Source organism: Pan paniscus, chromosome 19, assembly GCF_029289425.2.
Source record: "Pan paniscus chromosome 19, NHGRI_mPanPan1-v2.0_pri, whole genome shotgun sequence".
Taxonomy (NCBI): Eukaryota; Metazoa; Chordata; class Mammalia; order Primates; family Hominidae; genus Pan; species Pan paniscus.
This window is the reverse complement of record NC_073268.2, coordinates 11744335-11759032: the sequence shown is the minus strand read 5'-3', so window position 1 is coordinate 11759032 and position 14698 is coordinate 11744335. Positions and strand designations below refer to the sequence as shown.

At 38.7% G+C, this 14698-nt stretch overlaps 1 protein-coding gene across 3 annotated transcripts in view; it reads left to right on the top strand.

Annotated features, from left to right (window-relative positions):
- The first annotated feature begins 33 nt into the window (after nt 1-33).
- ZZEF1 (zinc finger ZZ-type and EF-hand domain containing 1) overlaps nt 34-14698 on the top strand; it is a 137764-nt gene continuing 123099 nt past the window's right edge. For all 3 annotated transcript variants that reach the window (XM_063598863.1, XM_024926259.4, XM_063598866.1), the window contains exon 1: nt 34-543. In XM_063598863.1, the coding sequence (XP_063454933.1) occupies nt 190-543 (354 nt within the window). In that variant the 5' untranslated portion in view covers nt 34-189. The remainder of the gene's footprint in view (nt 544-14698) is intronic.

Below are 14698 nucleotides of genomic sequence, written 5' to 3'. Positions count from 1 at the left end.
CGCCTATCTACGTGACGGCGCCTTTGCGACAGCGGTCGTCGCTTGACGGCCAGGAAGCCGGAAGCCGCAGAGGCCGCCGTCGTCTCCTCCGCGTCCCCGCCCGCCGGCTGCTGTCGGAGGTTGACAGGTCGAGGCGGGGAGGCGGCGGCGGCGGCGACTGCCGAGCCAGGCGCCCAAGACGGAGACCCCATGGGGAACGCTCCGAGTCACAGCAGTGAAGACGAAGCGGCAGCTGCCGGTGGCGAGGGCTGGGGCCCACACCAGGACTGGGCCGCGGTCTCGGGCACGACCCCCGGCCCGGGCGTCGCGGCTCCAGCGCTACCACCCGCCGCGGCGCTGCTGGAGCCGGCCAGGCTGCGAGAGGCTGCTGCAGCGTTGCTGCCCACACCCCCCTGCGAGTCGCTGGTGTCGAGGCATCGCGGCGCGTTGTTTCGCTGGCTGGAAGAGCGGCTGGGCCGCGGCGAAGAGTCTGTCACTCTGGAGCAGTTCCGGGAGCTGCTGGAGGCTCGCGGCGCCGGCTGCTCTAGCGAGCAGTTCGAGGAGGTCAGGGCCGGCAGGCGACTGCGGGGGTGGGGCAGGCGGTCGCCCCCAGGGGACTGAAGGAAGAGGTGGGCATTTGCTTTGGAGAGGCCAGGCGGGGACCCATATGAGGTGTTTCCAGCTTTTCACCAGGCGTTTGCTTCGTTTCTCTTTAACCTATGTTAGAGGTCTGGAAAGTCTGCATCAGGCTGTCCTTGCTCTGAAGAGCTGGACAAGCCCGTATGTCTCTGTATGTTGTAATGCAGACCTTTGTGCAGTTGATTGACGCTACTCTTTGGAGATCTTCTATCAGGTTCTCGAACAGTTTGGAGAGAAAAGAGATGTAAGGACAGGAGGAGTGGCGCTGAAAACCATTTTTTGTATTGTCCTGTCCAGGTTTTTACACAGCACCTTCCGAATTCAGTGTGGGCGCCGAATGAGTGTGGAAAGACAGTAGTAACATGCTGGAAAGGCTCACATTCTAAAACCTATCCTCCTCATGCAAAAACTAGCTTTTCTAAAATACATACTGGTTTGTAGATCCTTAAAGAACCATATATTAGACTCATTTAAACCTTCATAGGATCTGAAACTGATAGGCAAATACCAGGTTTCCTGTGAATACTTGTAATTATGCAGTTCTTCATATAATCACCAAGATCATGTCTGCTAAGTCATTAAGAGAGCAAATTGATTTGGCAACAAAATATTTTCCTTGGAAGGCATTTTGGGAGTTTATTTACTGGGCGCTTCACTTCGAGTTAAGAAGACTGATCCAGGGTTACCCAGTGAATCATTAGTAAAACAGACTATCAACTAGATCTCTTGCTTTTTTTTTTTTTTTCTTTCTTTCAACTTTTATTTTAAATTCAGGCGTACATGTGCAGGATTTGGATTTGCAGATGTATTACATAGGTAAACGTGTGCCATGGTGGTTTACTCCACACAGCATCCCATCACCCAGGTATTAAGCCCAGCATCCATTAGGTATTCTTCCTGATGCTCTCTCTCCCTCCACCCGCACCCTATTTTTTGTTTTTAATGTCTCACTACCTCCTTCCTGGGATCCTATTTCTTTTAACACCACGGTATGACCAAAAAGGTACTTATTTTGTGAAAATGAGTCAGCCAGTCATGTAGAATCTTCAGTGGCCATGAAGGGTGTGTACATAAAGCAGTAAACCAGCGGGTACTTGCAGTGCCTTTAAAAGGTTCTGTTCACCTTAAAATCAGAGGCTTTTAAAATATTTTAAGAATGTCTTCCTGTACATGGCCAGAATTCAGATAATGTAGTTTGTGTGTTTCTTATGAAAAAAGTACCTTTAAGGCATCCCAACCCTTAAAGATAATAGTCATGGCCAGGCGCAGTGGCTCACGCCTGTAATCCCAGCACTTTGGGAGGCTGAGGCGGGAGGATCATCTGAGGTCAGGAATTCAAGACCAGCCTGGCCAACGTGGTGAAACCCCACCTCTACTAAAAATACAAAAATTAGCTGGGCACGGTGGCGGGTGCCTGTAATCCCAGCTACTTGGGAGGCTGAGGTGGGACAACCGCTTGAACCCAGGAGGCGGAGGTTGCAGTGAGCTGAGATCACGCCACTGCATTCCAGCCTGGGCCTCAGAGCGATACTCTGTCTCAAAAAAAAAAAAAAAAAGTCATATTAGTTAGTGAAAGATCTCCTTTTTTTTTCCCCCAGGAATACACATAGTACCTTCTTTCTAGTATCTACGTGTATTATGAGAATATGAAGTGGTAGTGGGAAGAACCATGCAGAACTGTTGAAGGAGATGGCACTTTGCAGATTTGAGCAAAGGCAAATGGAGAGAAACACCGTTTACATTCTGAGAGTTTCTGACAGAAATAGAACTTTATGTAGAGTTCATAGGAGTCCCTTAATAGAAGGTCAAGAAATACTTGAGGTGTGGTCCAGAAATCACTCAGGGGTTGTGGCATTATTGTTCACTGAGCAAATGTTTATTGGGCGTATATCGAGTGCCACTCACTTGGATGACAGTGGACAAAGCAGATACTTGCTCTTAAAGAGTATGTAGTTGTGGTGGAAGAGACAGGTATTAACCCATTAATTATAAGATATGGTGAGTGTTAACCGAGGGGGAAGGTATAAGGAATAAATAGCAAGTGTATTTAACCTCACGTGGGGCTCAAGCAAGACTTACCTGAGAAGGTAACATTGCAGCCCACAGGTGAATGGTGAAAGCAGATAGTGTTACAGGAGGTAGTAACAGTGTTTCAGGCAGAGGAAATTGTATCCACAAAAGTCCAAAGTCCAGAGAATCTGGAAGAAGTCTGGTATGGTGTATTAGGGATACACAAAACTTTTTCAAGGGACAGAAAACCTAATGCATCAGTGGTTTAAACATAAAAAGAAGCTGCTTTCTTATGAAAATGTCCAGGTAGGCAGTCCAAGATTGATGTGGCAGTGTTGTCATCATCAGGGACCTGGCTTCGTCCATCTTGTGCTGTCATCCTCCACGGACATCTTCCACTTAGTAATTCTGTTGACTCCTGCTGTCATTTTCCACATTCCAACAAGCAAGAAAGGGAAAAGGGAAGGAGAAGGAAGAAGCCATGCCCACTCTCTTACGGGCATAGCTTACATCCCACAGGCCAAAATTCAGTCACATGGCCGCAGTTACCTGCAGGACAGGCTGGGAAAGATTCTTTTTCCGTGGCCATATATTCAGCTAAAAATCAGGGCTTAATTATTGAGGAAGGGGAGAGAAAACATTGAGTTATATTTGGCAGTCTTTGATTCACATAGCTAGGTCATACAATTCTGTGAGTGAGGCTTAGCCAAGGTTTAAAAACCTGATTGTGATAATCTCACAGTGGCCACCGTCTCTCATGATAATCTCATGATGGCTGTTCTGTCTGTAAGAACTAGTAAGTTAGGACTAGCCAAAGAAGATAAGACTTAGCCATGCATTTGATTCTGTGCTTTAAGAATGTCTATCCTTAGACTTGAATAAGTATATACTTTTGTGCATACTTACACAGTTAATTCTGCGTTGTTAATCTACGTCTAAGCTTTTGAGAATATACTGCTGTATTTTACTGCAAGATGAAGGGCTTGTGAAGTAATGTCTTTATAGTAGCAACTAAAATGACAAGTTGTTTCCGTCATTCGTTTTTATAAGAGCTAACATGGTAAAACAGATTGCCACGGGTGCGCATGGTTTATTATAATGCTGAGAGTTTCCAAGTGTTACATGTTTCTTCTTTGGCTTCCCGACTTACGCTGCCATTGGTGTCCACGCAGCTGTCTTGCTTTCACATTCCTGTGACCTCAGTTACTTGAGGAGGTGTTATAAAGAAGTTCTTGGAGTTGGACCATAGACCAAAGTCTGAAACATTATCATTTTATAGTACAACACACCTTTTCTCATGGTAGGTGTGGTCCAGGGAGAAGGGACTCTCTCAGTTTGCTCACAAGGAGCAATATTTAATTAACTGCCATGTAGAGGGGAAATAGAATTAAAATTAAGTTCTTATTTCACATCAGAGGTTATAGATTAGATATTTATGCTCTTAAAGTATGATTCTAGAAAATCTTCTATGGCAGAAAAACATGCTGAGTACAGGATAACAGATGGCCCTAAAGTGAAATTTCATATGAATAGGTTGTGTTTTATTAATTTGCCACATAGTTTTGGTGCCTACTTTGTGAAATTCGTGGGTGGTAAGCTGTAAGGGAAGGGCCTTTTTGATTCATCTCTGTTCGTCTTAGCACAGTCCTGGGTGGTTGCCAGTGCCCAGGTGCTTTGGGAGACTGTAGAAGTTGTAGTCCACACAAACTCAAACCTCATATTTTATATTCAGTCTGTAACCTTTTAATATTTCTTGACATTGAAGGAAACGGTTAAATATGATTTTTGTGAAAACTTAAAAGGTTCTTAGTCACTTTCGGGTTTACAGGAAGTTTGTAGAAAAGCCCTGTGCTCGTCTTCATATTATTATGTGAAAAGTATTAATCAACTAATTTAGAATGGCTTTGAGCCCAGGAACTGTGCCGTAGGAATCTGCAATGTGATTATCTGCCCTTTTAAGACTATTGACTGTAAGAGCTGTGTGTGTGCACCATAAAGCAACAGCAGGCTGCCAGCTTTTCTTGCCTTCAGCTGGGAGCCCTCAGCTCTCCACTACCCAAGGGACCAAATATGTATTTGTCTGAATCGGTTGAAGCCCACACACCAGCCTAACTCTCTCAGCTAATTTACCTTTCCCCCACCTGCACTAGCCCTGTGCTAGCTAGCGGGATGCCTGCTTTGTTCCTAACTCCCTTACCTAATTTATCTTCCCCCCTACCCCCGCATGAGCCCTGTGCTGGCTAGTGGGACGCCTTCTTTGTCCTGTGTATGGACCTTGCTATCAGTTCTTGAAGATTCCCCACCTTGGCACTGTCACCTGGTCAGCACCACATCTTCTGTGGCATGATTCAGATAGTGTCTCCATAATGGTGTTTTCAGCCCTACATGTGAGGCTCCTGTTACCTGTTCTGTACAGATCCTTTGGCACTTAGAGCATACTGTCTGGCCTTGCTGTGCAGCTAGGCTGTGAGGCCGCCAGCCACCTGCCTGCACTACCATTGTACACAGGAGGTCTTTGGTAAGGGATGGCTGGCTGTGGATGGTGATGAGGCAGTACAGGAAAGATCCTTGGTGAGTGGAGATTATTATTATTATTATTTTGAGACAGAGTCTCTGTTGCCCAGGCTGGAGTGCAGTGGCACAATCTTGGCTCACTGCAAGCTCCGCCTCCCGGGTTCACACCATTCTCCTGTCTCAGCCTCCTGAGTAGCTGGGACTACAGGCGCCCACCACCACACCCGGCTAATTTTTTGTGTTTTTTAGTAAGAGACGGGGTTTCACCGTGTTAGCAAGCATGGTCTCGATCTCCTGCCCTTGTGATCCGCCCACCTTGGCCTCCCAAAGTGCTGGGATTACAGGCATGAGCCATCGCACCTGGCCGAGTGGAGATTATTTTTGCTTACTTTGGCTTTGTGTGTTTTGCTATGGGGGAGTTAATGGTATTGGTTTCTTTGGAGAAATTCATGACCTAGGAGAGCTGTGGAGGAAGGGCCACAGCTCTTTTGTCTCTCCCTGATTTCCAAAATACCACCTCACCATGGTACTGCCTTGCTTTAGAAACTTCAGTGGCTCCCCATTGCCTTCAGAATCACATCTGAATGGTGGAGCAGCCTTTACACTCTTATACCTTCTACCCTTGTCTCCCAGTGCTCTTTAAGCAGCCACTTTATTGTCCCGTTTCCCATGTATGTGGGAATTTTGTCCTTTGCTCTGCTTCTCCTGTCTGCTCCCTGCTCCATCCTAAGCCCACTCCAATTTCAGGGACCACAGAGAAGCAGTTACCAGCAGCATGGAGTTTGAGAAAGGCTTCATCACAACAAGGCTTGAGAGGCTGGAAGAATTCGCCTGGCAAAGGAAGGAAGGGATTTTCCGTATGAAAGGCACAGCATATGCAGATATACTGGAGTGAGAGGGCATGGCACGTTTCGGGAATGATCCTTTAGCACCTAGCCTAGAGTCTGAACCAGCTGGGACCTTGGTACTCATTGCCTGCAAGCTGCCCCCTCTCTGCCCCCCGAAAAGGGACCCCTTTCATAGCAACCTGGACGGGTGTGTAATTAGCCTGTAATGGCATCAGCGGGTTTGCCGTGTTATGAGTCTGCTCATTCTGCTGTTCTTCAGACTGAGCTTGGGAACTGGGCTTCAAGCCAGCCTGCTTGTGAGCAGGTTCTAGTTCCACCATTCTCAAGCCAGCTGACTTTGGTCAACCTACTTGACCACAGTGTCTCAGTCGCCTCACCCATAAAACCAGCTCACCTGCTCAGTGCTCAATAAGTGTTGTAATTGGCAGTGTTACTGTTTTCTATGCTTGTAGTTCAAGATGTTTATTCTAGCCTCTGTAATGTCTTTTTTTTTTTTTTTTGAGACGGAGTCTCACTCTGTCGCCCAGGCTGGAGTGCAGTGGCACAATACCGGCTCACTGCAACCTCCGCCTCCCAGTTTTAAGGGATTCTCCTGCCTCAGTCTCCTGATTAGCTGGGATTACAGGCACCTGCCCCCATGTCTGGCTAATTTCTGTATTTTTAGTAGAGACGGGGTTTTCACCATGTTAGCTGAGTGTGGTGAAGCGCGCCTGTAGTTCCAGCTACTCGGGAGGCTGAGGCAGGAGAATCGCTTGAACCTGGGCGACAGGTTGCAGTGAGCCGAGATCGCACCACTGCACTCCAGCCTGGCAACAGCGAGACACCGTCTCAAAAAAAAAAAAAAAAAAAAGAGAAAATATCAGAGTACGTTGTAACTGATGAGAAAAAGTATTGCATTGTTTCTTGGAACTTTGATACCAATTATGTGTATGCTAGGTCATGATGCAAAATGTATTTTACTGGATCAGCCAATAAAAGTTGAGAAGCACTTGTTCTGAGGTTTATTGACAAACTAGAGGGATCCCAAAGGTGACAATCAGGATGGGAATGAGACTGAGACCATAGCAAATGGAGAGCTGGTGGAAAGAATGGAGAAGGGTTTGGCGGGAACTCCAAGGACCTGATCACTGTTATCAGTGATCTGCAGGTTGTCTCTGGGCAGAAGGAGTAGATGTGTTCTGAATGGCCCCAGGGATGGTAACTTTGGGGAGGCAGGTTTTCAGTTCACTAGAGGAAGAGAGTTACTGCTGTCAGAACTGTCCAGAGGAGATGAGCTGGGAAGCATCACTCATGTGTGTAACAGAAAGTGGCTGAGTGCTCTCAGAGACACTGGAGAATGGATTCGGGCTGTACAGAGGCACCTTTTTTTTTTTTAAGATGGAGTCTTGCTCTGTTGCCCAGGCTGCAGTGCAGTGGTGATTTCAGCTCACTGCAACCTCTGCCTCCCAGGTTCAAGGAATTCTCCTGCCTCAGCCTCCTGAGTAGCTGGGACTACAGGTGCCCCTCACTACGCCAGGCTAATTTTTTTGTTTTTAGTAGAGATGGGGTTTCATCATGTTACCCAGGCTGGTCTTGAGCTCCTGGGCTCAAGCAATCCGCCTGCCTTGGGCTCCCGAAGTGCTGGGATTACAGGCATAAGCCAACACATCTGGCACAAAGGCACATATTTTAAGAGATTTGTAGGTCCCACACATAAGAGAGCTTATGCAGATCTGGGGTGATCAGCGCCCTCCACCCTTAATAGTCTCCAGTGGCCCCATGGTGCCCTTACTGTAATATCTGAGCTCTTCATCCTGGGTCTGCCAGGCTCTTTTTATTCTGACCTCTAGCCCTGTCTTCATCACCTGCCCTGTTCCTTTCCAGCCACACCAGGCAGGTCATAGTTCTCACTATCTGCCATACAGTCTTTATGTATGCTGACACTCTGTCCCCTCTACCTGAGATTGCCTCTCCCTCGCCATATACTTTCAAACTCCTAGTTACCCATTAAAGCACAGTTTAAGGGTTGTTTTTTTCTGGGCCATTTCCCCTAACGCCCCTCCCTGTCTTGGACTTCTCATCCCTGGAGTGTCTGTTGGCCCATGGTACAGTGGTTAATTGTGGCATCTGGAATCAGTCCAGGATTCAAATTCAAGCTCCATCCTGTACTAACCATAAGCCTTAAAAAAAATAACCTCTCTGTTCGTCACCAGCAAAAAGGTAGTACCTACCTTTAGAGTTGTTGTGGAAAATATAAGTTGATCCATGTGAAGGGCTTAGAACTCTGCCTGGTGCTCACTAACATTGGCTGTTGTAAATAGTTTATATGCTTCTCGTATCGTAATTGTCACACCTATTACATTGCTGCTGTTGGTTTACAGATCTGTCTTCTAGGCTGTGAGGTTTTTGAAGGGAAAGGACTGTGTGCCCTATTCATCTTTGTATCCATAGAGCCAAACACAGGATCAGGTATTTATATATTATGAAATAATTATTATATAATATAATATAATATTATATTATATATTATTATATATTATATTATATATTATATAATATATATAATATAATATTATATATATTATATATTATATAATATATAATATAATATATAATGTATAATATAATATATAATATATAACATAATATAATATAATATATGTTATATAATATATAATATAAATTATATAATATATATTATATTATATTATATAATAGATATTATATAATATATATAATATATAATTATAAATTATTATATATTATATAATTATAAATTCTTATATAATATGTAATATATAATATATATTATATATAATGTAATATATAATATATATTATATATAATGTAATATATAATATATTATATATAATGTAATATATAATATATTATATATAATGTAATATATAATATATTATATATAATGTAATATATAATATATTATATATAATGTAATATATAATATATTATATATAATGTAATATATAATATATTATATATAATGTAATATATAATATATTATATATAATGTAATATATAATATATTATATATAATGTAATATATAATATATTATATATAATGTAATATATAATATATATTATATATAATGTAATATATAATATATATTATATATAATGTAATATATAATATAATACATAATATTATATATAATATAATGTATAATATAATATATAATATAATATAATATAATTATATAATATATACATTATATATTATATATAATATATAATATATAATTATATATAATATATAATATATTATATAATATATATATTTATTATATATTTATAAATATATAAATATAAATATCAATATATATTATATATTATATGTAATATGATAATATATAAGATATATTATATATTTTATATAATATATATTATATTGATATATATTATAATATATATCTATATATAATATATATTGATATATGATATATTATATTATATGTGATATATATAACATAATATTTTAATATATAATAAATGTAATTATATATTATATATAATAAATGTAATTATGTATTATATAAGATATAATATATGTAATTATGTATTATATAAGATATAATATATGTAATTATATATAATATATAATATAATAATACATGTAATTATATATTATATATGATATATAATAGTATATAATTACATATATAACATTAATATTAATACACTAATATAATATTTATAATATATATTATATATACTATATAATATATATTATATGTATAATATATACATATAATATATAATATATATTATATGTATAATATATACATATAATATATAATATATATTATATGTATAATATATACATATAATATATAATATATATTATATGTATAATATATACATATAATATATATAATATATATTATATGTATAATATATACATATAATATATATAATATATATTATATGTATAATATATACATATAATATATATAATATATATTATATGTATAATATATACATATAATATATATAATATATATTATATGTATAATATATACATATAATATATATAATATATATTATATGTATAATATATACATATAATATATATAATATATATTATATGTATAATATATACATATAATATATATAATATATATTATATGTATAATATATACATATAATATATATAATATATATTATATGTATAATATATACATATAATATATATAATATATATTATATGTATAATATATACATATAATATATATAATATATATTATATGTATAATATATACATATAATATATATAATATATATTATATGTATAATATATACATATAATATATATAATATATATTATATGTATAATATATACATATAATATATATAATATATATTATATGTATAATATATACATATAATATATATAATATATATTATATGTATAATATATACATATAATATATATAATATATATTATATGTATAATATATACATATAATATATATAATATATATTATATGTATAATATATACATATAATATATATAATATATATTATATGTATAATATATACATATAATATATATAATATATATTATATGTATAATATATACATATAATATATATAATATATATTATATGTATAATATATACATATAATATATATAATATATATTATATGTATAATATATACATATAATATATATAATATATATTATATGTATAATATATACATATAATATATATAATATATATTATATGTATAATATATACATATAATATATATAATATATATTATATATATTATATATACTATATATAATTATATACATAATATGTATTATATATACTATATAATATATACTATATAATATATGTTATATATACTATATAATATATGTTATATGTTATATAATATAATATATAATGTATACTATATATTATAGCATGATATATACTGTATGGTATATAATTATATAGTATATGTTATATAATTATTAGCATATATTATATATAATTATATAGCATAATATATGCTATATAATTATATAGTATATATTATATAATATATATAATGTGTGTGTGTGTGGTGTGTGTGTGTGTATAATGGCAACTTATCAGATAGTGCTGAATGAATGTATGAGTAAATGGGCTTCTGTGAAGTCTTTTGGCCAGGATTTTGAAAATACATTTAAAGTTCAAAACCGATGGCAATAGGTAACATATGGTACTCCTTAGTTTATAGAATTTGTTTGTATTATTATCCTGCTTAATCCTCACTAAACCCTGTTTCACATCTAAATCCATTTTACAGTCGAGAAAACCCAAGCTTAATGAGGAAGCTGAGGTTTAAGGAGACTATGTAAACATACTTAAAAAAAAAAACAAAAACCAGTTTTTCTCTCTGTCACCCAGGCTGGAGTAAGTGGTATGATCACAGCTCACTGCAACCTTGAACTCCCAGGCTCAAGTCATCTTCCCACCTCAGACTCCTGGGTAGCAAACCTGAACATTTCTTTTCTTAAGACAGTCAGTTTTTGAGTGTTAGGAAATTACATAATTATTTGGTGAAGCTGTTCACAAAGCTGTGGTAATTTTTTTCTTAGCCAAAATTATTTGTTTTTGTTTTATTCGAAAATCCCTTTTATTATATTCATTAACTATTGATGAATCAATAGAATCTATTAAAAATAGCAAAAATGGCCTGGCACAGTGGCTCATGCCGATAAACCCAGCAGTCTGGGAGGCCAAAGCAGGAGGATTGCTTGACCCCAGGAGTTTGAGACCAGTCTGGGTAACATAGGGAGACTTTGTTTCTACAAAAAAATAAAAAACTAGCTGAGCATGTCCCAGCCACTCAGGAGGCTGAGGTGGGAGGACCGCTTGAACCTAGGAGGTCAAGGCTGCAGTGAGCTGTGATCACGCTACTCCACTCTAGCCTGGGTGGTAGATGAAGACCCTGTCTCAAAAAGAAAAAAAAATTGCAAAAATGTCACTATTTTTATAGCCTTGGTTATATAGAATTTTTATTAGCAATACACAGCATGAGTTGTGTGGGAAGTTGGAGGTGCAGGGAGTGCTTCATTTGTGGAAGTTTTGGTGGAAGTGGGACTTGAGTGCTACCTTGAGATTTAGAGGGAGTGAGTCTCACTTCTAGAGTTGATAGGAGTTCACCTGGACAAAAGGAGCTGAAAGCAGCTTTTATAGATGGAGGAAAGTAATGAAGCTAAGAGGTTTTAAGCATTTGGTCTTCAGATGGTAAGGAACCCCAAGGGTTATCTGGTCAAAGGTAGGGGAAGGGAGTTGTGGTGAAGAACATGAACCCTGAAGCCTTGGATGCAAACACTAGCTGTGTGACCTCAGGCAAGGTACCTGACTTCTCTGTACAACTGTAAGACGGGGAGGTTAATAGTACTGTTACTGTTATGAGGAATAAATGACATTATAGTATATAAAATGCTCTGCTCAGTGCCTGGCATTTAACGAGTGCCCAAATATTGATTCATACTTTCCAAGTCTGTGTGTCGTTCCCAACTGAATGAATGATAGCTGTGCTAATCTCCTCAGACCTTGAGTCTTACAAATATCATTATTTTCTCAGTATGCTATAATGTGAACAATTTGGGAAGTAGCTATTATCTGGTAGTGTAGTGTTCCCACCGTGGGGCCTCAGGGAAGATGAGGCTGTGCTCTCTGCCACCTCCTTCTTCCCCAACCTGCTCCACTTTTTTTTTGAAATGGAGTCTCGCTCTGTCGCCCAGGCTGGACTGCAGTGGCGTGATCTCAGCCCACTGCAAACTCCACCTCCCAGGTTCATGCCATTCTCCTGCCTCAGCCTCCCAAGTAGCTGGGACTACAGGCGCCCGCCACCACACCTGGCTAATTTTTTGTATTTTTTAGTAGAGACGGGGTTTCACCGTGTTAGCCAGGATGGTCTTGATCTCCTGACTTCGTGATCCACCCGCCTCTGCCTCCCAAAGTGCTGGGATTACAGGCACCCACCACCACACCCGCTTAATTTTTTGTATTTTTAGTAGAGATGGGGTTTCACCATGTTAGCGAGGATGGTCTCGATCTCCCGACTTTGTGATCCATTCACTTTAGCCTCCCAAAGTGCTGGGATTACAGGCGCCTGCCACTAAGCCCGGCTAATTTTTTGTATTTTTAGTAGAGACGGGGTTTCACCGTGTTAGCCAGGATGGTCTTGATGCCCTGACCTCGTGAACCGCCCGCCTTGACCTCGCAAAGTGCTGGGATTACAGGCGGAGGCAGGTGGATCACTTGAGGCCAGGAGTTTGAGACTAGCCTGGCCAACATGGTGAAACCCCAGCTCTAGGAAAAATACAAAAATTAGCCACGTATGGTGGCTCACGCCTTTAATCCCAGCTACTTGGGAGGCTGAGGCATGGGAATCGCTTGAACTCTGGAGGCAGGGGTTGAAGTGAACCATGATTGCACCACTGCACTCCAGCCTGGTGTCTCAAAAAAAAAAAAAAAAAATTTAGGCTCTTATTTTTATCAGTTGTACATGCACACGGTATATAGCCGACAAGACTTGAACAAGAAACAGTGGTTTCCTGTTGTCCTGTCCCAGTGTCTCATTCCCCAAGAACAATTACTTTTCAACTCTAGCTGGTTCTTGAGTGTTTAATTCTGTATTACCAAGTAATATGTTTATGTTCTTTGTGATTGTTCTCAGTTTTAGGCTTTATCTATTTTATTTCCACCATCAGTGATGAGACTTGAGTTGTCTTTTACCTTCCCATCGTTGCCCATGCATGCACGTCCCCTGTCCTCCCGCTACAATTCTGTCCATTTTGTTTAGATCACCCTTTGACCTTTACCTTATTATGATTATGTAAGTTCTTTACATTGCTGTGCCATATAGTACCATGTTTTTGTTTTTCTTTTTTTTGAGACAGGGTCTTGCTCTGTCACCCAGGCTGGAGTACAGTGGTGCAATCTTGGCTCACTGCATCTCGACCCCCTAGGCTCAAGTGATCCTCCCACCTCAGCCCCTCGACTAGCTGGGATTACAGGTACATGCCACCACGCCTGGCTAATTTTTGTATATTTTTGTAGAGAGGAGGTTTTGCCACATCGCTCACCCTGGTCTTGAACTCCTGGACTCATGCAATCCACCCACCTTAGCCTCCCAAAGTGCTGGGATTACAGGCATGAGCCACTGCGTCTGGCCTTTTTTTTTTTTTTCTTATACATCTTTTTATTTTCTTTGGAGTTAACAATTGAATAGGTACTTTTATTTTCCTAATTTTCAGTCTTTTATCATTAATTTAGTCCCAGATTCTCTGCCAGTTGTCTAAATCTCCTCTAACAGAAACGTTCAATATGTTTAAACACATGGGCATTCTATCAACTTCATCTTCTCAAGGAAGTATTTCCTGAATCCTTCTGATCTGCTTTAATCTAGATTTGTTATTCTCTAGGTCGGCTGTGCGGGTGTCATCTGAGAAGCTCCGTCATCCTGGGGATTCATTTTCTCCTGCTTGGATCCCATTCTTCTCCTGTCTTGGCATATTTCTTCGTTCTGGTGGCTGCATCCTCTAGTAGCTTTCTGAAAAAGGGAGGATTGAGTAGTTCATCTTTTGAGAACCTTGCATGTGTAAGAATGATTTTCTTCTGCTCTCTCACAGTTGATGGGATTTGGGCTGAATAATGACTTCCGGGTTAGAAAGGGCACGCCCCAGAATGTGGCAGTCACTGCTTTCATTGCCTTCTGGCTTC